At 44.8% G+C, this 20,751-nt stretch overlaps 1 protein-coding gene across 7 annotated transcripts in view; it reads left to right on the forward strand.

The window, feature by feature from the left end:
• LOC137522629 (cytotoxic and regulatory T-cell molecule-like) overlaps positions 1–20,751 on the forward strand; it is a 147,072-nt gene that overhangs the window by 17,618 nt on the left and 108,703 nt on the right. For 5 of the 7 annotated variants that reach the window (XM_068242705.1, XM_068242706.1, XM_068242709.1 and 2 more), the window contains exons 2-3: positions 5,049–5,183; positions 16,103–16,255. In XM_068242705.1, coding sequence (XP_068098806.1) covers positions 5,049–5,183; positions 16,103–16,255 — 288 coding nt within the window. Of the gene's footprint in view, positions 1–4,675; positions 4,721–5,048; positions 5,184–16,102; positions 16,256–20,751 lie in introns of those variants that run through there. The other 2 variants (XM_068242707.1, XM_068242711.1) reach the window with 2 other exon arrangements.

A 20,751-nucleotide genomic window follows, 5' to 3' on the forward strand; every position in this document is an offset into this window, starting at 1 on the left:
GGCTATAATTTACGATGATCTGGACTTTGCCTCGACCGCTGAGCGGAAGCTCAAGATGTTGCAGCAAGGCAAGGATTCGGTAGAGACTTATGCAGCTGAGTTCAGGAAGTGGGCGGTGTCAGCTAGATGGGGCTCATTTGCGTTATTGGATTGTTTCTTGTCAGGATTATCAGATGCAGTGTCTAATCTGATGTTGGGATATCCTGAGCCAAAAACCATTGATGAAGCCATTTCTCTAGCGATCAGATTGGACCGTTGCCTACGGTACCAGAGACAAAGTCGGGGCAGGAGTAGTGTGAGATATGTTTCCTACGCTTCCTCTCCACCTACGTCACCTCCCCCTGAACCCATGCAGAGTGGATGTTCAAAATTGTCCCGGGTCGAGCAGACTCATAGAAAAACTGAACAACTCTGCTTGTACTGTGCAGAGGAGGGTCATAAAGCACAGAACTGTCCCAAAAAGTCGGGAAACGCTGCCGCCTAGGAGTGGTCAGAGGTAACACCCTAGGCGCGCAGAATTTACCTCTCAAAGATGATCGATTGCTCCTCCCATGCACCATTTCATGGGAGGACCAGACAGTTTCTACTGAGGTCTTTCTCGACTCTGGCTCGGCCGCCAATTTTATTGACTATGATTTTGCTAGAAAACTGGGAATTCCTATTGTCCCATTAAGTCATAAGGTGTTAGTTACTGCGGTGGATGACTCTCCTCTGCAGAGTAAATACCCTCTGTCTCAGACTCCGGAGTTGGGGATCACCATAGGGGTTTTACATAGAGAGAGTCTGCAGTTTTTTACGAATGGCAACTTCCACCATTATCCTTGGTCTGCCATGGTTGCGACTTCACGCCCCTCAGATTGATTGGGCCTCTGGTCAGCTAACGAGCTGGTCTACCCGCTGCTATCATCGTTTGGCGAAGGTAACCATGGGTAACACCAGAATTCAGGTGGAAGGATTGCCACAGCAGTATAAAGATTTTGCTGATGTCTTTTGTTCTAAATCAGCAGACAGACTACCCCCTCACCGTCCCTTTGATTGTCCGATTGAATTAAGATCTGGTTGTATGCCTCCTAGGGGTCACCTTTATAACCTGTCCGGGCCAGAGAAGTTGGCAATGCCGGAGTACATCAAAGAAAATTTAGCTAAGGGTTTTATCCGCCCCTCCTGGTCACCTGTGGGCGCTGGGTTCTTTTTTGTTAAAAAAAAAGATGGAGGCCTCCGTCCCTGCATAGACTATCGTGGGGTCTAAATAAGATCACTGTGAAAAATCGTTACCCACTACCTCTGATTGACGATTTATTCTCCCAGATCACCAATGCTAAAATTTTCTCGAAATTGGACTTAAGGGGTGCATACAACCTGGTGCGTATCAGGGACGGTGACGAGTGGAAGACGGCCTTTAATACACCCGATGGGTATTACGAGTACTTGTTCCGGGGTGTTGTGACTACGGACCTCACACCCAAGCCTAGGATACTGTGTCAATGCTATGTTATGCTATAGACTAGTTCCGGGTGTTGTGACTACGGACCTCATACCCAAGCCTAGGATACTGTGTCAATGCTATGTTATGCTATAGACTAGTTCCGGGGTGTTGTGACTATGGACCTCACACCCAAGTCTAGGATACTGTATCAATTCTATGTTATGAGATAGACTAGTTCCAGGGTATTGTGACTACGGACCTCACACCCAAGACTAGCACTGTGTACCTGTATTACCTTGGCCAGCCACTAGGGTGTAGAGAGCAGGGATCTTGCATCCAGTAAAGGGCAAGTCTGTTCATCTTAGCAGCAGGGCATCCTGCGACCAAGCCTAGGCCCCTCTCCTAGGGAGCCTTTGGCCTATAGGGATTCACCCACAGTCTGGGGTGAATTCCCTTCTTCTTCCTACCTCCAGTTCCACCGGTGGCTCTCACTCAAAGTGCTATTGTTACACCATACACTCATATCTCAGGTGTCCAGAGGTTAGACATACCTGGATTATTAGTGATTCTGCAGATCATTCATAATCTGGTGTATATCTGCATTACTGGTGATTCTGCAGATCACCAATAATCAGATTCTCTCTGCGTGTTGACACCAATTGTTACAGTTTCCCTATGGCTCAAGTGGGCGATATTACAGTTTAACAGTGTGCTGACCAGAAAGCTGTTATGGGTAATGTTTATTTTCAAAATGGAGGATGGAGAATTGCATTAATCACAGTAGACAAACAGGACGCAGGCAGGGTCGGACTGGGACCCTGGGGGCCCACCAGAGAAATTTCAACCTGGGGCCCACACATCCCATTACTGCGGTGAAAAAAGGAACATGACCATGCATCGGAAGGTGGGCGTGGTCATGATGCATCATGGACAGGGCCAAATGTACATGAACTTAGCAGCATTGTAATGAAGAAACACTGCTACCCAGTAAAACTTTGCATAGAGTCCCCCTTTAATATAATGTCCCAGTTGCCATACATATGACATGGATTAGATTGTGAGCTCCTCTGAGGACAGTCAGTGACACGACTATGTCAATTAATCTAAGTCAATAAATCTAAGAATCTAAGGCCTCCTTTCCACGGACTGCTGATAGGCAGTGAAATGCCTCTCAAACTCTCTCAACTGCTTACTGCTGCCTGGTAACTGCTTGTTGCTGCATGATAACTGCTTACTTCTGCCTGGTAACTGCTTGCTGAGCACACAGCTCAACAGTTCGTGGAAAGGAGGCCTCAGTCAATCTAAAATCAATTACCTGGTGGGTGGCCTAATATCAATTACCTGGAGGGTGGGTGGCCTAATATCCATTACCAGGTGGGTGGGCTAATATCAATTACTAGGTGGGTGGGCTAATATCAATCACCTGGAGGGTGGGCTAATATCAATTACCAGGTGGGTGGGCTAATATCAATTACCTGGAGGGTGGGCTAATATCAATTACCAGGTGTGGGTGGGCTAATATCAATTACCTGGAGGGTGGGCTAATATCAATTACCAGGTGTGGGAGGGCTAATATCAATTACCAGGTGGGTGGGCTAATATCAATTACCTGGAGGGTGGGCTAATATCAATTACCTGGAGGGTGGGCTAATATCAATTACCTGGAGGGTGGGTGGGCTAATATCAATTACCTGGAGGGTGGGTGGGCTAATATCAATTACCAGGTGGGTGGGCTAATATCAATTACCAGGTGGGTGGGCTAATATCAATTACCAGGTGGGTGGGCTAATATCAATTACCAGGTGGGTGGGCTAATATCAATTACCAGGTGGGTGGGCTAATATCAATTACCAGGTGGGTGGGCTAATATCAATTACCTGGAGGGTGGGCTCACACAAGCCTAAGTAAGGCAGGGTGGGTGATCTAATAAGTGAGCTTACACTTTGAAACGTCTTATGTACATAGGCAAAAGAGGTTAGTATGTTAGTATTAGGCAGAGTAAAGGTTAGTGTCAAGGTGGCCATTAACGATACAATTCTCCAGATGATCGACCATCTGATTCGATCGTAATATCGATCGGAAACAATCATTCAAGATCACTAACAGAAGTAATGATGCTAACCAATTTGATCAGACCAATGAAATTGATCCAGAAAATGAATCTATTCCATTAATCTGATCAAATTGCATAGAAGCTTTCATTCCGCTAGTGGGACCGAACGATCATCTCCAAAAGATATTGAGATTAGGTGATCGTTTGGAGAATTGTATCGCTAATGATCATTAGCAGAGGAGAGAAAAATAAATGCAATGCAAGGTAGGTAATCCACACAAATAGATGTATTAAATGGATAGGACTTACTGCAATTCAGTGACAATAACTGCACAAAATAATCATAAATAAAAAGTGCAAATGCTAAATTCATACACCAGGAATACAATAAACTGCATAACCTGAAAGTGCAAACAATACATTGTTGTAAACTAAAAGAAAATACAAAACGAGGGATGAATAGTGTGAGAATTCTCCAGACAGGAAAGAGTGGAGATAGGGAGTTGTGTAAACTACAACAGAGAGAAGAGCTGACAGCTATTTCAGGCTCAGCTCAGTGCTGGGACAGGAGAGTGTGTACACGGAAGGGAGGGGGGGAGGGCAGTGTCTACAGCACTGACAGGCAGGAGGTAGCCAGAGGGTGAGATAAAAGAATACCTGCTGGCAATGGCATTCCGTGGAGGAGGCAGATCAGCTGGACCAAAGACATGTCTGTGCTGGCTGATTCAAATTAGCCGCGCTGTTGCAGCTTTCTCCTCACTGCTGTGCACGTGGGGGGCAGGGCCTCTTCCAGTAACCAGAGTGACTCTCGTCTCTGGCTGTATTCCCATCTCTGTCTGCTGTAGAGCGGAGGGGTGGAGCCACGCCCACTTGCTGTGTTTTCTCTGTTCAGCCGGAACTATAAACTAATTGCCGGCTGGAGACAGAGAGCGCAGGGAGGCGGAAGGTTAAAATAGTCCCTTAGCCTGCCTGCGCAGCGTCTCTGCAACAATCTTCTGGGGGGTGATTTTACTTATTGAAATGGCCCAGCCAGGGCTGCATTAAAGAAGATATTAAAACACATGTAGCCAGAAAACGCGCCCCGTCTATGGGCCCCATAGTTATCCCTACGCCACTGGCCCTGGGGCCCACTGGAGATGTGGAGGCGGGGCCCACCGACCAAAACATCGGCACTTCGCTGGGTCAGTACGACGCTGGACGCAGGAGAGGCGAAAGAGAATGATGAGCAGACTACACGGGAGGTATGTATGACATGTGTAAGTTTATTTTGACTTTTAATTTTCAGTTCAGGTTTGCTTTAAGCTTTTGATGTTTACTGGATTTATGGACCTGAACACATTTATGAGATATAATAATTATTTTAAAAAAATCTGATAATAAAGGAGTCAGAAGCATCCATTAACATGAATTAAAGGCAAACTCATCAGTACGTTTTTGAGATGTGGGAAGAAACCAATGTATATAATGCACTATATGCACTATCATGTACTATAATGCATATAGTGTTTTGCCTGATATTCAAACCTAGGACCCTTATGTTAAAATATGAGAGTGTTATGTTTCTTACAGCAATCACTCCCACCTTACTGTCTGTGGAGGAAGGAAAAACAGTAAAACTGAAATGTGTGTTTCCAAGGAGTGATGGTTCCGCCATGCAATGGCTCACCCCAAGGGGCTATGTGGCTTTTTTCAACACTGAGAGAGGTAAGTGTGAATTCCCTCTTTAACTGTGCACTGTTTCCTAGATGTTGGATGTGCATGCAGGGTACACAGAGTAGACAGATGCAGTGGTGCTCAGCAAGATTTCGGATATCCGAACTACCCAGATAATCCGAACTTTTTCCACTATCCGAACTTTGAATAGCAATTCGGATATTTTTTAAAATCCGAATAGACTATCTGAGCAAACTTGGATTTCCTATCTGAAATTCGAAATCCGGGCGGATAGTTAGTTCAGATATCCAAGCAGAAGCCAAAATCACCTTCAATGGCAAAAATCCCTTTCCAAGGCATCCAGGCCAAGAGAGAGAGAGAGAGAGAGAGAGAGACACCTCGAAAGGGTTTTTTGCCATTTAAAGAGACCTTTGGAAGCATTTTAAACCATTTTCAGGTCACTTCCGTTTTTCTATCCGAATATCCAAATTTGGCCGGATACTGAGGTCGGATATCCGATTCGGATCCGGATTGGAAAATTTTAAACTCTGATATCCGACCCAGATCAGATATCTGGGTATCCGGATCCGAATTAGATCCAGATAGTGAAAAGTGGTATCCGAGCAGCACTGGACAGATGACCATTTGAGAGTCTAGTTTCTCCATTGCATAAAAAGACTGGTCCCTCCCTCTGTGTGTGTGTTCCACATATGTAAAAGGAACTATCACAAAACTAAGCAAAGCTACGCAATCCAAGTTGAACTGATGATGTCAAAATGCACGTGTCTACACTTGCAACCAGCCTTCCACCCCCTGCAAAGCCCATAAGCACTTACCAAAGCTTCACCTGTAAGGAATGTTATAAACTGTTCTTATCACCTTGTTTCGACACCATCGTCTCACAGACTGTGAGATCACTTGACTCTCCACACAGCAAACAGGAAATAGACTTTCTCAGGCTTCTCCAATGTTTCCGTTATTTATTCAAGTCACAGAAAGACAGATAGATACAGTCATCATATCCTAGCTATGCCGCTCTTCATGTTGCATTACAAGCTCTTGATTAGACTCCCTACCGAAGTCTATCAGGTACCTTCTTCCTACCTACGTTACACTAAACTACCTATGTACATAGCATACATTATATCAGCTTACATAAAGGAATAACATGCTTAGAGGTCCAAGTCGGCCTTGCGAGCTAGTGCAGAAGGAAGAAGCAGAAGTGAGTTCTCCATCGCTCGCTCCAGATTTAATACCGGCTAGGAAAGAGTTAAATATGACATCATCTTCGCCACCCCCTATATCAGTCTATTGGTGGACCCACTCATGGTGTCATCATACCCGCCTACTCGATTAATAATCAATGAGACATTTGACATACATGCAGGAATGTGAATATTTACAAAACATGACTGATGTTTATTGTTCCAGGCCCAGGTCAGGGAGACCTGCGGCCTTGTTCAGAACAGCTTCTTGGTATGTTCTAGTTCTGCTGACAGAACTGCAGATTTTCTCTCTTCAGAGAAAATCCCCTTAAAGGGCAGGTCTGCTCATCAAGCCTTTTTGACTAACTCAGTCCAAATAACTGAGGCCTACTTAAATTATAACAATCCCCCCTAAAACGGCTTGACCCGCAGATCCCAGCGTCTGAACCTCCCAGTACCTGGTTTCTTTCGTTTATGTTTCACTTTTCGATGTTCGTGCTCACACAACTTCTCTGCTCTCGGTGGTTACCCCTGGAAGAGAGAGAGCAAGACCTCTTGGTCTTCCTGTAACCAGGCTCTCTAGGGAAGCCCTACTTCTAAGTCCCTCAATACCACATGCTCAGCATTTGCGTCACTTGCGTATCACTCACAAACTTGCATGACCACAGAAAAGTGAAACTCGTTTGTTTGTTACAAAACGGAGCAGTGCCAGGTGCCTTCTAAAAGAGCGCCTTTATACAATCAGCCCCATCATAGGTACTACTAAACCTATACCCGTAACCCTGTATATCCCTTAATTTAAACTATTGGTTCAGGAGATTGTTTATGAGGCACCAATCCCTGGACCGGTTAATTTATTTTACGTAATTTTAACCCGCAACCTCACCTGGATAATGATGCCTAAAGTTGTCATCCCCATCCAGACGACCAGTGGGTGTAGAAAGAACTTTGGAACTGCAGATGCCCCGTCCGAGTGTCCCTGGAACATCACCGGAACCTTTGTCCACCAGGGCAGACTGGAACTCACCTGCTCATTTTTGTGTTCTACCTCGTTAAGATCATCTGTATCATGGTGAAATCTTACCTTTAACTTAGTGTACTGTTTGTTTAACCTTTGTAACAAAATGTGGTCGTCTTGGATCAAAACCTGTTCCCCTTTGTCCCATGTCGGGTTCTCTTTCAGGAAGGGAACTACCCGTGAAACTTTGACCTTTAGAGTTCTCTTAACAATTTGAGAAACAACGTCATCCAGCCTGGATGACTGGACCCATATGGGATCTCCACTCACACAATATGTTCCCCTTGGAAAATCCCCCTTATCGGAACAATTATGAGAATATACCTTGAATGTATCATTAGACCTTATGTTAAAAAACCAAACCTTTCCTTCAGCCACCGGAACTATTGGTTTGGCTTCAGGGTGGATCTTTTGAATGGTAGCTTCGCATTCTGCGTTATTGAGCCTGCAGGCATCTTCACTAAATTTGACTTGCCCCGGCCAACGCAGGTACTTCTGCAAGAATTGCCCGCATGAGGACAACTTTACTTGCTTCACCTCCCCGTCTAGCACCAAAAAAGGTTGACCTCTCAGGTCCTGGTGTAAGACACGGGTTGAGGTGGGAACTAAGGAAGTAGCGGTGCCTAAAGGAATGTTGCACCGTTTCCATTTGTTCACCCAAACATCTCGAAGCTGCCATGCAAAAGATCCTTCTCCAGAAAAATTAATATACCTCCCCTTGTCCAATCTCTCGCTGACAAAATATGTCCCCAGCTGTCCTGACTGGACCTCTTCCCCCCTTACATCCTGTCCTGAGGCACAATATGTACCTGAGGTCGGGAAGACTGTACTCTCTGCAATCTTTCGATTAAGAGTACCTCTTCACTTACCCAACTATCATGAGGATAAGCTGCTGCATATGGACTGTGTAATATCGTCCCCGGTTGTGACCCGTGTGGTGTGAATGGGGTTCCCTGTGTGGGCTTTCCCTCCCCCGGGACCGCTCTCCCCACCCTCTTTGTCACCTGGAAATGTGGCTTGATCTTGATTTTTACTTCTTGTTTCGAGAACCACCCACCCTTGGCTTTCCAGCCTTTACGTGTGTATAGTTGTTTCAGAGGCACTCTCTGTTGGTAGCTCCAGAGTGTGATGTTGTCCCTTGCGTCTCTCTGGTAAGAGAATTGACGCCCCCTGCTCGTTCCTCTCCAATCTGGAACCATCTCACTCTGCATAACCAAGACAAGGTACCCCTGAATCACACACTCCACCTTTTGCATGTACCCATTGTACTGCAATGTACCTTTTAACAAACCTTTGGATCGGTGCATCGATTCTGGGAGTGTGGCATTCAATAGCAGATTTACACTGCCATTAAATTCCCACTGCCCGCACAATTGACCCTTCAGACCTTTCACCCACCTTGTGCCATGAAATTTGCTTTCTCCTGGCACAAGTGCTCTTTTCCTCCGTCCCTGCATGGTCCATCTGTGCCAAGCGGAGGGAGGTGTGAAAGGATCAGTACCTTTGTCACCCAACATTAACATGCTTGGGCCTTGCATTCTCATTAACCCCTTATTATACATGAGAATGTCCTCTCTTCGTTCTCCTAGGACGGAATGGCAACCTAGGATCACCATCAGCATGGTACTCTTCATTATAAAAGCACCACCCTGGGAAAGAAAAACATTAGCAATTTGCACTATGCTTTGCTCAGACAGTTTTTTTAGTCTCTTTCCGATCTCCGAAATCTCGTGTTTTAGTCTCTTTCCGATTTCAGGAATCTCGTGTTTTAGTCTCTTTCCAATTTCAGGAATCTCGTGTTCCTCCAAGCTTAGATCGGCATCTGGAACCTTTCGCTTATCCGACTGACATCTCCATCTTTGCTGCCAGCACTGCATCTGTCTCAAATCCATATTGCCAAACACCTGAAATCGAAATACAAACAAATCAATTCTTATTAATGATTTGGGATTCGCCCTGCGGCTTGTACTCTTTACACTTTAGATTGATCAATATATATCGTAATTGATCTCGTTGCTTTATGGTTCTCATGAACTCTGTTTACTCTTATTGGTAGATTGGAGTTAAACTTCACCCCCCTACCTCAGTACTATCCTCAGTACTTACCTGTTTTAAATATGCTCCCGCGGACTTCACCTTTGGAAGCTCGCTTCACCTTTGGAAGCTCTCACCCCATTGCAGCTCACTCCACATCCCCCCTTATCTGTCCATGCGCGGCCGTCGCATGCACAGATTACGGATGCCACACCTGATGCTGCTTTGCAGGTGAGCCTGCAATGCTCTTACTCATTATCGCATTTACTTATCTAGAACTTCATCACGATACCAGCTCTGCTAGAAGTTCTGTGTGTTGTACCCTCTGATCCATGTTTGCCGTGCCACTACCCCCAGACTTCACAAAAAAAACCGGCTGCCTCCCTGTAGGAAGGAGCACTTTGCACTTAAACTACACAGGGTGCAGGGCTAAGCATACCAGCGTCACATGCCTGTATGCAGATCCCTGAATGCCCACTTGGTAGGTAGTCACATGGCAAACACCGTACTGATACACTGTCACTCTGTAAACGGCAATTTTATCATCTGTATAATTGCCCCATGAACTATTGTCAGTCCTTGTTCTTTGTGCTACAATTGATAGGAGCTGGAAAAAACATATTTGACCAATCAGTGGACGAAAAAAAAACGCACACAAAAACAGCTCCAGCCCAGCATAGACCTCTCAGTCCAGCTCTGGCCCTGTTCACGACAAAACCGGAAAAAACGTTACCGCTCTGCAGAAGCGGCGACGGAAACCCGAATTGGTCAACTCCCTTTTTTCCAACTCCGGCACCCCCCTGATGCACTGTCCCCCCCTATACTCTATTGGGAACTCATGCTGCACCACCCATTAAGGTGCCCCACTTACAGGAATAATCCCATAAGCAACCCAGTACAGACCCTTTTCTGATCTGCACTGCTACGTGTGTCCCCGCACCTAGCTGGGAAACACTTCCTATTCTGGCATTCCTTTCCATGGACCCAGGGAAAAGCTCTGGGGAAATACTTTCAGAACCGAGACACACAGGAGAATGTCTCTGTATTTCTACCCCCCTTCCTTTCAGCTGCTCTGCCCGGAGCCGCGAGCACAGCCTGACGTGACGTGGATCCCCCAGCCCCTCCTCCCCCCCTGCCATGACGTGTGGGGGCCATGACTCACGGGGGCGGGCTCTCCCCACTGCCGCCATTTTGAGTCCTGGACTGCCAGCCAAGATGGCTGCTCCCATAGCAGCCTCTCGTTCCTATAACCTTAGGAAAGAAAACAAACCTCAGACAGAACAAACATTTGTTATTCATAGTTACACAGCATCTATACATTTTACCGAGAGTCAGCCTTCCGCTACCTATACTCTCTGGGATGCTTGCCAAACTTGAGACAAACTGCGTCACAGCTGCAATGCTAAATATTTTACATCCTAGCATCACCCAGGAACGTGGAACCCTCTCCCTCCTCACAAAACATCAGAACAACAGAACAACAGACGAGCTGGCTGAACAACATAACAGATGCCGATATTTACAAGCATGTTAGCAGCTCTGACTGGAAATAGATAAGCTTGCACCTCTCACTACACTCCTCTCTATCACCTCTCCCTCACATCCAGTACTAACAGAAGCACCGCTGGCTTATCTCCTGCTGCGGGGGACCCCCCCCCTTTTTCCCAGCCTCTGTAGAGACGGGGAGAGAAGAGAAGAGAAAAAAAAACCCAATCGACTTCTTTCCAGCAAAAACATGCCTGCGACAAATGCAGAGATAACCACTCCGTAAATATACAACAGCCCGCAGCCACCATGCTGCAATTAACACAGAATATACACATTAACACATTATCCTCCTCTCATACAATAAAGATAATGCAACACAACAACGTAAAACATACTTGCCTGAGCAGAAGACTTTGTAAGCCTGCGAATTCGACCAGCTTTTGGCAACTTTCCACGACACTGAGTGGATCTCTGGAACTACTGAGCGTCAGCTCTGTGTACCCACACTGGCTCAGCGGATCAATCTCCAGCGGCAGCTGCCAGCCGGCCTCGGAGCTTCCAGACACCTGCGATCCGGTTTAGGCTAGGACTGATGTGCACTTTCAGTCTAAGTTTAACATCCACGAGTGTCGCCGCTGGTTCTCTCGAATTGCAGCCCGTGCCCGTGTGTGCTCGGCTCCCACACACTACTCACACCAGCTTATCAGTCTCAGCTTGATAAGCTTTACAGTCCGTGTCCGTCTATTCCGCTTGTTTTGCTGTGGAATATCTTGAAACCATTTTCCTTCGGCCCGGCCCCGTCTGCCTGTATTGTTAGGCAGGGAAGGATTTCAGGCACCACTGTTATAAACTGTTCTTATCACCTTGCTTCGACACCATCGTCTCACAGACTGTGAGATCACTTGACTCTCCACACAGCAAACAGGAAATAGACTTTCTCAGGCTTCTCCAATGTTTCCGTTATTTATTCAAGTCACAGAAAGACAGATAGATACAGTCATCATATCCTAGCTATGCCGCTCTTCATGTTGCATTACAAGCTCTTGATTAGACTCCCTACCGAAGTCTATCAGGTACCTTCTTCCTACCTACGTTACACTAAACTACCTATGTACATAGCATACATTATATCAGCTTACATAAAGGAATAACATGCTTAGAGGTCCAAGTCGGCCTTGCGAGCTAGTGCAGAAGGAAGAAGCAGAAGTGAGTTCTCCATCGCTCGCTCCAGATTTAATACCGGCTAGCAAAGAGTTAAATATGACATCATCTTCGCCACCCCCTATATCAGTCTATTGGTGGACCCACTCATGGTGTCATCATACCCGCCTACTCGATTAATAATCAATGAGACATTTGACATACATGCAGGAATGTGAATATTTACAAAACATGACTGATGTTTATTGTTCCAGGCCCAGGTCAGGGAGACCTGCGGCCTTGTTCAGAACAGCTTCTTGGTATGTTCTAGTTCTGCTGACAGAACTGCAGATTTTCTCTCTTCAGAGAAAATCCCCTTAAAGGGCAGGTCTGCTCATCAAGCCTTTTTGACTAACTCAGTCCAAATAACTGAGGCCTACTTAAATTATAACAAGGAAATCTTAACTACCTTTTATAAATAAATACTCCACCACAGAGTGCTGTTCAAATGGCCATGGCCCTTTATTGGGGGTAAAGGGGTTTTAGATGAGCACAAACCATACTCTTTACTTAGTTCTAAAAACATTCTATATAATACAGTTAAACAGTTAACCCACAGTTTAACATTATTGCTAGAGTACAAAAAGAACACAAAAATACACCTTTATTTCCAAATAATATATTATCCCTAACAATTACACAAGGGACATGAATTAAATGTCAGGATAACCGGGACAAATAGGTAAATAAAATGTGTGGATTTTATCTACGGTAGCATTGCTTATTTTAAAACTATAGTGCATGGAAATGGAGGAATAGTGTATTTTTTTCCCCTTTAAAATGCATGGAGAATAAAAAATTAAAAAATAAAAATAACAAAAAGCCTAATATGTGGGGGGCACCCCAGAATAGATTCGGGACACTTGCCACTGATCTTTGGGGCTAGCAACACCCCTGGATTTCAATGCATTTGTTTCAGAAAAAGCAACCCAACCTATTCTCACACAGAACCCTCCTCTACTGGGCAACTAATAACCCCCCTGGCGGGAATAAAGAACCCCCCTGGTGGGCAACTAATAAACCCCCCCCCCATTCCCTAGTGGGCAACTAATAGCCCCCCCCCCCTGGAGGGAACTAAACACCAGCAGTTGCAAATAATGATAGCCTGGAAATGTGAAAGAAGGTGGGCAGTCCATTCAGGTTGCAAAATATTACAGGTTGCAATATTTTTCATTGCTGCTTATCAGAGGTTAGAGGTTATCTATGCTGACAGCTTCATTTCAAAGTACCTAATGAGATTTGATGCTGAAATAATATTTGTGGAAGTCAACATTGGCCCCAGCCCATTCACGTCCCAAGCTTTTATAGGCATGTGCCGTGATATATGCCTTCACTACAATCTGCATCTCGATCTGCAGATAATCATTATAAAGTAGTTTGAAAAAGGCCTCAAAAAATAGTGACAAAATATATTTGTTTCTCAATCTCTCAAATACATCTCGGTGGATATGTTTTGCCGACAATTGTCCTTTCCACAATGTGTGTATGAGATTGTCAGATATTTATTCGAGGAAATGTCCAGGCTAGTTGAAAAAAAAAAGATCTACTTACCAGGGGCTTCCTAAAGCCGCTATATCCCTCACTGCAGCTCCGCTCTCAGCCGGTGGCTCCTGGTCCCCAACAGTGCCTGAGCTGTACACTCCGGACAATGTAGACTTGATTGACAGCGGCGCTCGTACAAGCGCAGTAGAGGACGACCTGGCGAGGGCGGCCTCTGTACTGTCGGGGACCAGGAGCCAGCGGTTGAGAGTGGAGCGGCAGCGAGGGACATTATGGCCTCGATTCATCAAGACTTATTGAATTGGTTAACGACAGTTTGGTAAAATACCGAATTCGTTAAGTTGATTTCAGGATTCATCAAATTTATCTACAGCTGTTAGCGAGCATTCGGTAATAATTCGGTAATCGTTCGTTAGTGATGCGTTAAAACAGAAGAATGTGCAATTCATGAAAATGAAAGTGGGCATGGTTTAGCGTTACATTTAGGATTAGTTATCTTCTTCACTGCTTTGTTGTTATTCCTGTCAGATCATTACTGACAGAGAAGATGGAGCCATTTGAAGTGGTTATGTATCAGCTGAGAGTGATTCAAAGGCGGATAAGGGCAAGAATAAGGTCTAGAACCATATCAATTTGCAAGAAAATAGATTTATTTGCTATAACAGGACATCTGCATTTCTCTTGAATCATCTTGTAAGTGAACGCAGGAAGTGCCAGGGTTAACTAATTTGCTAGCTGCACTATTTTTTTTAGAAAAGGCTCCTATCAAATCGTGGGATTGTCCCAAGCCACTTCCAGAATCCTGGTCCAGGTGTTAAAAGCCCTATTCGGAATGTTGCTACGTGGTGTTCAAAGGACTACATTTCACCCACAATTCCATGGGAATCGTATGGCCTTTTGTTAAAATCCTGCTGTAAAATGGAAATATCGACACGTTACTGAATGGTTACCGAATTGTTATCGAATTCACAACGAATGCGAAAAAACCTTGATGAATACAGCTAGAAATCGATAAACTTCGAATTCGGTGATTCAACAAACTGGAAAAAGTTACCTTAAAGACAATGATGAATCGAGGCCATAGCGGCTGCCAGGGGCAGGAGGAAGCTCTTGAGTAGGTAGATCTTTTTTTTTTCTAGCATGGACATTCTCGTTAAGCACAAGCTTGAAAAAGAAAAGAAGAAAGTAAATGGACTACAAAAGCTTTTCTTGGGTCTTTTGGATGAACTGATTTTGCATGTGTACACCATCTGTCGCACCTATGTAGTAGATTGATTCCTCATTTTCCCAAAGACTTTCATCTCATGTGTACACAGCTTTAGGTGGCTATACATCAGGACGACTTGGCGGCCGATCGACCATCTGATTCAATTATTATAATTGGAATCGGATGAAAACCGGTGCAGCCAAGTGCATGCCGATCCATGATGCGACCAATTTCGGTGCCGAAATTGGTTACATTAGTCGACTGGACATGTTGCAAGATGTAGAGCCGACTTATTTGCAGTGGTAACAGTGTGCGATATCGGTATGAGCAGCAAACGCAATGAAGCCCCTGCCGCTGTCCCTCCTGATGTGTAATGTGAACCCCCAGTGCACTATACATATCCTATCCGTGGCCTCCGCTTAACCTCCGCTTGCTTCGGGCGCACTCCTTGCTCTATACATGTGCCCCATGTGGTTGCCACAGTAATGAGGTGCGTATGATCTCACACATGCCCGCACGTTACTAGGCAACCATGTGGGGTGCGTGTATGGACACGTAGGGAGCCTGGAGCAAGCGGGGGACAAGCAGTGGACAAGTAATGTATATAGCAAGGGGGGATCGGCAACCATTACACATTAGTGGAGCGGTGAGGCGGTGCACAAGGCCGATTCTGGTTTAATTTCAGCATGAAATTGATCGGGGATTGGCCTGTGGTGTATAGGCAGCCGACAGATCTCTCTCTAATCAGATTCGATTAGAGAGAGATTTGTCACTTAGTCGAATCTGCCCATCATTGCTAGATGTATGGCTTCCTTTAGAGTGTCCATCTATAAACAGCTGGTGGACTAAAAGCTGGTACACACACCCAATTTTAATGGTCCATGAATGGACAATGTCACCACTTTCATGTTGTATGAGAGCTTACCCACACAATCTGTTCATAGTATTCAAAATCTGTTGGCTCTCATATTGCATTGGAGGTGGTAAAATTGGTCAGTGATTAGCCAATCAAAATGCGAGGTGTGCATGCACACGAAGGCAGGTCTCTTAGCATGGATTTGTATGCATTTAGTGGTCTTTGATAATTACAGATTATTTAAAGATTACCAATTTATACAGTATATTTAAAGAGTACATGGTACAATACCCTACTGCTCCATTTAAAGAGTATCAAATCTTAAACAGAATAAAGTTTGAGAAAAATATAGGCATACATACAGAATATTTAATCTGTGTTAAACCAAATACTGTATATTTTTTTTAAAATATTGTTTTAAGTACTGTTGCACTGATAGTCACATTGTTGTTGTTTTTGCAGTTTTGAAAGACAAAAGGTTTCAATCAATTAAGTCATCACGAAATAGGCTAATAATACATATATTAAATGTTACTAGGGAGGACGAAGGTATTTATACCTGCTACCAATACAGTCAACCAATGAAAATTAAATTGATCAATGTTACAGTGTGGGGTAAGTACTGCTAATATTACCCAACCCGAAAATGTTAAAAGTAATTGAAGACTTTGTAAGATTATTTGCATTTTTTTCTTCCTCATATTTGCCAAAATTAATAAATGTCAAACTATATATGTTTTATTAAACTCAAATAGCAATTATGTGAGTTGTATTTGAGTTTCAAAAGCTGTCTAAAATGCTATTGGGTAAATAGTGGCAGACAGGGAGCCATAGCAGGGTGTAATCTCTTCCTTTTCTCCAGCTGTCGACTGTCTTCTCCTGTTTGGTATGATAATTTCCTTTAGTCTTCTGTGTTAGTCCACTTGTGGGTAATCCTGGGTGGGTCAGGGAGGTGAACACTAAGATTCACAGTGGTCAGTTGCATAACGCACGAGTTACAATGAGTGTGAACTGCAAGGAAGACTGGACATTGGGCTAGATTTATCAAAGCATTACCAACAGTTTTTCTTCTTAAACAGTTCTAACCAGCAGGTGGAACAGTTTTGCATGATAGTAAGAAAAGTAATTCTTAAAGGGAAGGTTCATGCAGACTATAAAAAACAAACTGCACTTACCTGGGGCTTCTTCCAGCTCCTGGCAGTCGATCGGTGCCCTCGCCGCAGCTTCTCTCCCTCCCGGTGTCCAGCGGTGAAGAAGCCGACCTCGCCAGGTCGGCTTCCAGGTCGGCTTCTGTGCGCTCCATAGCGGGGGGTCACGTGGTGTAGGGACGTCATCGAGTCTCTACTGCGCAGGCGCAGAACTACTGCGCCTGCGCAGTAGAGACCAGATGACGTCACTTACACCACGCGACCCGCGCCGTGGAGCGCACATGAAGCCGCCCCGTAAGTCGACCTGGCGAGGCTTCTTTACTGCTGGACGCCGGGAGGGAGATGAGCTGTGGCGAGGGCACCGATCGACTGCCAGTAGCTGGAGGAAGCCCCAGGTAAGTGCAGTTTGTTTTTTTTATAGTCTGCGCGGATCTTCCCTTTAAGTCCAATTTAATAGCAACAGTTTAGCATGAATGTCTAGATCTGCATTACAGTTAAGAAAAGTGCAAATCCATTCCTAAACTGCTGCAGATTAAGAAGTGCTTAATAGCACTTCTACAGATTATGCAGTGTAGCCTAAGCATGACTTGTGAAGTGCTCTTCCCCCTGTTGAATCCTGTGAAACTGTTCAGTACTTAACCCTTTCGGTTCTGGGAATTGATCCCCTCTCCTAGTCTCCTGCATCATTCAGAGTCCCCACCTTAGATTTTGTCTCAGACACTTTTGATAAAATGTCCCTCTTTAAAAAGTGTGTGTGAGAGATGAGAAAAATAAGGGGAAAACAAAATCTGATACTGGAAATTCCTAAGCTTTATTTTTTTTTTCAACTCTAATACGTATATTTATATTTTATATTTATTTATTTACATTACATCTTGTCAGTTAACCTAAAATAATCTAGCGTAAATAATATATTTATGCTATTATAACTTCTCTTTTCTATATCACTACAGCAGATGTATTGGTTACCTCAGCAACAGCAATTTCCCTCACACACTGCACTGTCTGAGAAACCTTCCTTAGGCCTCCTTCACATCATACGCGCTTCCATGCGCATTTGGAAGCGCGTATGATGTGCTGAAATGCATGAACGGCAGAAGGGCATAGACAGCCCTTCTACCGTTCACATCTACTGCGCTGCACAGCAGTACGATGCGCTAGGAAGCGCTTGCGTACTGCTGCTTGCATTTTGCCCGGAAGCGCAGAGCTGATCCCATCACTGTCAATGGATATGATCAGCATCGCAGCAGGCTATGGCACAGATGGCGTGTGATCGTATGCGCTGCGTTTGGATCACACGGCCATCTGCGCTAGCTAGATGTGAACGGGGCCTAACTCCTCCTATTAACAGTTTAAAGTGGACCTGAAATCTTGTAGAGGACAGAGGGAAAACAGAAAAGCACGCTGTATGTCTTTAGAGATTTTATCCTGTCTAATTCCCCCTCATTTGTGTCTAATCACAAGTTGTAATTTGATCTCTCCCCTGTGTTACCTGACTGCCCTGGCAGATTAGGCAGATAAGCTCATTTGAAAGCACGGGATGTTAACAATATGTCTGTTTCCATTACAGCAGGATATAGAAACAGAGCAGATTTATTTCAGGATTTGTATCAGCTGTAACAAAGAAATGTTTTTCTTTAAAGTTTATAATGCTGTTGTGCATTTTTTAGAGCAGAGATGAAGTTCTGAGTTCAGGTCCACTTTAAGGTTCCTGACAATTTTGACATATCAGCTGTGTTGCTTTTGATACAGCAATAACTTTTTATTATCTATACTGTCAAAGTGATAAATATATTGTTTTTTCAGGACATTCTAGGCTTTTCTTTGAATATTTTTTTAGAAGTATTATTTAATTTCACAGCCAATTTATCAGGGAAAATTAGACGAAAACGCAAAAATGACACATTTTTTCATGTTTTCCTCTTCCTAACTTTGACATGACAAGTGCCACAGTTTTAAAGAGACTCTGAAGCGAGAATAAATCTCGCTTCAGAGCTTACATATAGCAGGGGCATGTGTGCCTCTGCTAAAACGCCGCTATCCCGCAGCTAAACGGGGGTCCCTTCACCCCCAAACCCACCCCTGCAAAATCTACGACCAACTTGGTCGTAAATTTTGCTGCTGCTGGAGGCAGGGCTAACGGCTGCAGCCCTGCCTCTCAGCGCGTCTATCAGCGGCGCATCGCCGCCTCTCCCCCGCCCCTCTCAGTGAAGGATGACTGAGAGGGGCGGCGGAGAGGCGGAGATACGCGCTGAGGCAGGGCTGCGGCCATTAGCCCTGCCTCAATCAGGAAGTGATCCCCGGGACTTCTCGAAGGGGATTTGGGGGGTAAGGGACCCTCGTTTAGCCGCAGGATAGCGGCGTTTTAGCAGGGGCACACATGCCCCTGCTATATATAAGAGCTGAAGCGAGATTTATTCTCGCTTCAGACTCTCTTTAAAACACCTCAAAATACATTATTTGGCTTTTGCCAGTTAAAATGATATCATACATGCCATATTTCATCACTAGTTGGGCATGTAGTGTACCATTATCACTAGCCTGTGCATCTGTGGCGATTGCATGTGATTACTAGGGCGCCAGTTTGGGGACCCCAGTGCTGTGTAGATGCATTGCTAGGCAACAACATTTTTCAATGCATCTATACAGTGTTGGGCACCCGAGCTGCCGTCATAGTGATTGCATCCGATCGCTATTAGCAGCAGTCATTCAGGTGTCCACCAGACTTACGGCCAAGTATAGTTAACACAAGGGGTTTATTAGTAGGGGTTAAAACATAAAAAAAACGAAAAAAAAAAAAACTTTCTTTTTTATGTTACACTGTCACTTTAATTAAAAAAATATATGATTTCCTCCTGTAACGTTATGTGAATAAGTGCTGCTAGCAGCAATGATTCACAATGGGATCAATGCATGAGTGTGCACGAGCACATGCATGTGTACAAGCGACAGGGGCACACACAGTTGCGGCTGCTTTTAGTACTGGATGCAAGTCTCATGTTCTGGAACCTGTAGTGTAGCTAATTTGGATGTGAGACTTATGTTCGAAAACCATTAGTAGTTAAGTTATTAGCATCTCATTAAGTATCAGGGAACTCCTTGTTTGCCCTATAGGGAGTGGATCCAAGAAACTTGGAAAAGGAAAAAACACAAAAGAAAAATAGGAGCCCAATATGGTGTAGTATGTTGATAATTATAAATGGAGGTGTAGAGTAAAAAAATGGATACTCACAAACCAGGGTTGCTAAACGGAAACACCTTCTGCGCATGTGGGGAATGCATGCCCCACACACGGATTTTTTTAGAAGACTTCTCTCTGGACGATTGTTCTCTATAAAAATGTTATTGACTCCACCATATACATCAGGGGGGACAACCTACAAATATCTATGTACCAAAAACGGACAGACCTTCCCACATACCTCAAGTATGACAATTTCCATTCCAAGCACATAAAGAATTCCGAAGTTTACAGCCAAGCAATAAGGTGCAATCAGATCTGTTCTGACAGGGGTGCATGGCCGGCCTTTGACTGAGCGACTGGAGCGGTCGCTCAGGGCGTTGGCTTCCAGGGGGGCGCAGATGCTTTCATCTACCTTGTCTGGATTGGCCATGGCCGCATTTCTACCTGGCTGCTGCGTCCATCTGTGGCTGCTGCGAATGGTAGCTCGGCCTCCGCCTCCTGGTACCAATGGGGGTGAAGACTCCAGTAACCTGTTGCTGCCTCTTGTGGAGTGTGTGTGAGCCATGCGTGTCAGCAGTGCAGCCCCTCACTCACAGCGATGTCTGATTGGATAGCTGCTTCTATGGTGGATGCAGGCAGCTCCAGAGCTGCGCACTTCAAATCAGAGACTTGTCACTCCTGACTCCTGGCCCCAGCTACACAGCAATCAGAAAAGTAAGGTTCCCCAACTGCCTGCCGGTTGGGGAAGTGTGTGTGTGTGTTTGTATGGGGGGGCTATA

Source organism: Hyperolius riggenbachi, chromosome 6 (assembly GCF_040937935.1).
Source record: "Hyperolius riggenbachi isolate aHypRig1 chromosome 6, aHypRig1.pri, whole genome shotgun sequence".
In the NCBI taxonomy this organism is placed as follows: domain Eukaryota; kingdom Metazoa; phylum Chordata; class Amphibia; order Anura; family Hyperoliidae; genus Hyperolius; species Hyperolius riggenbachi.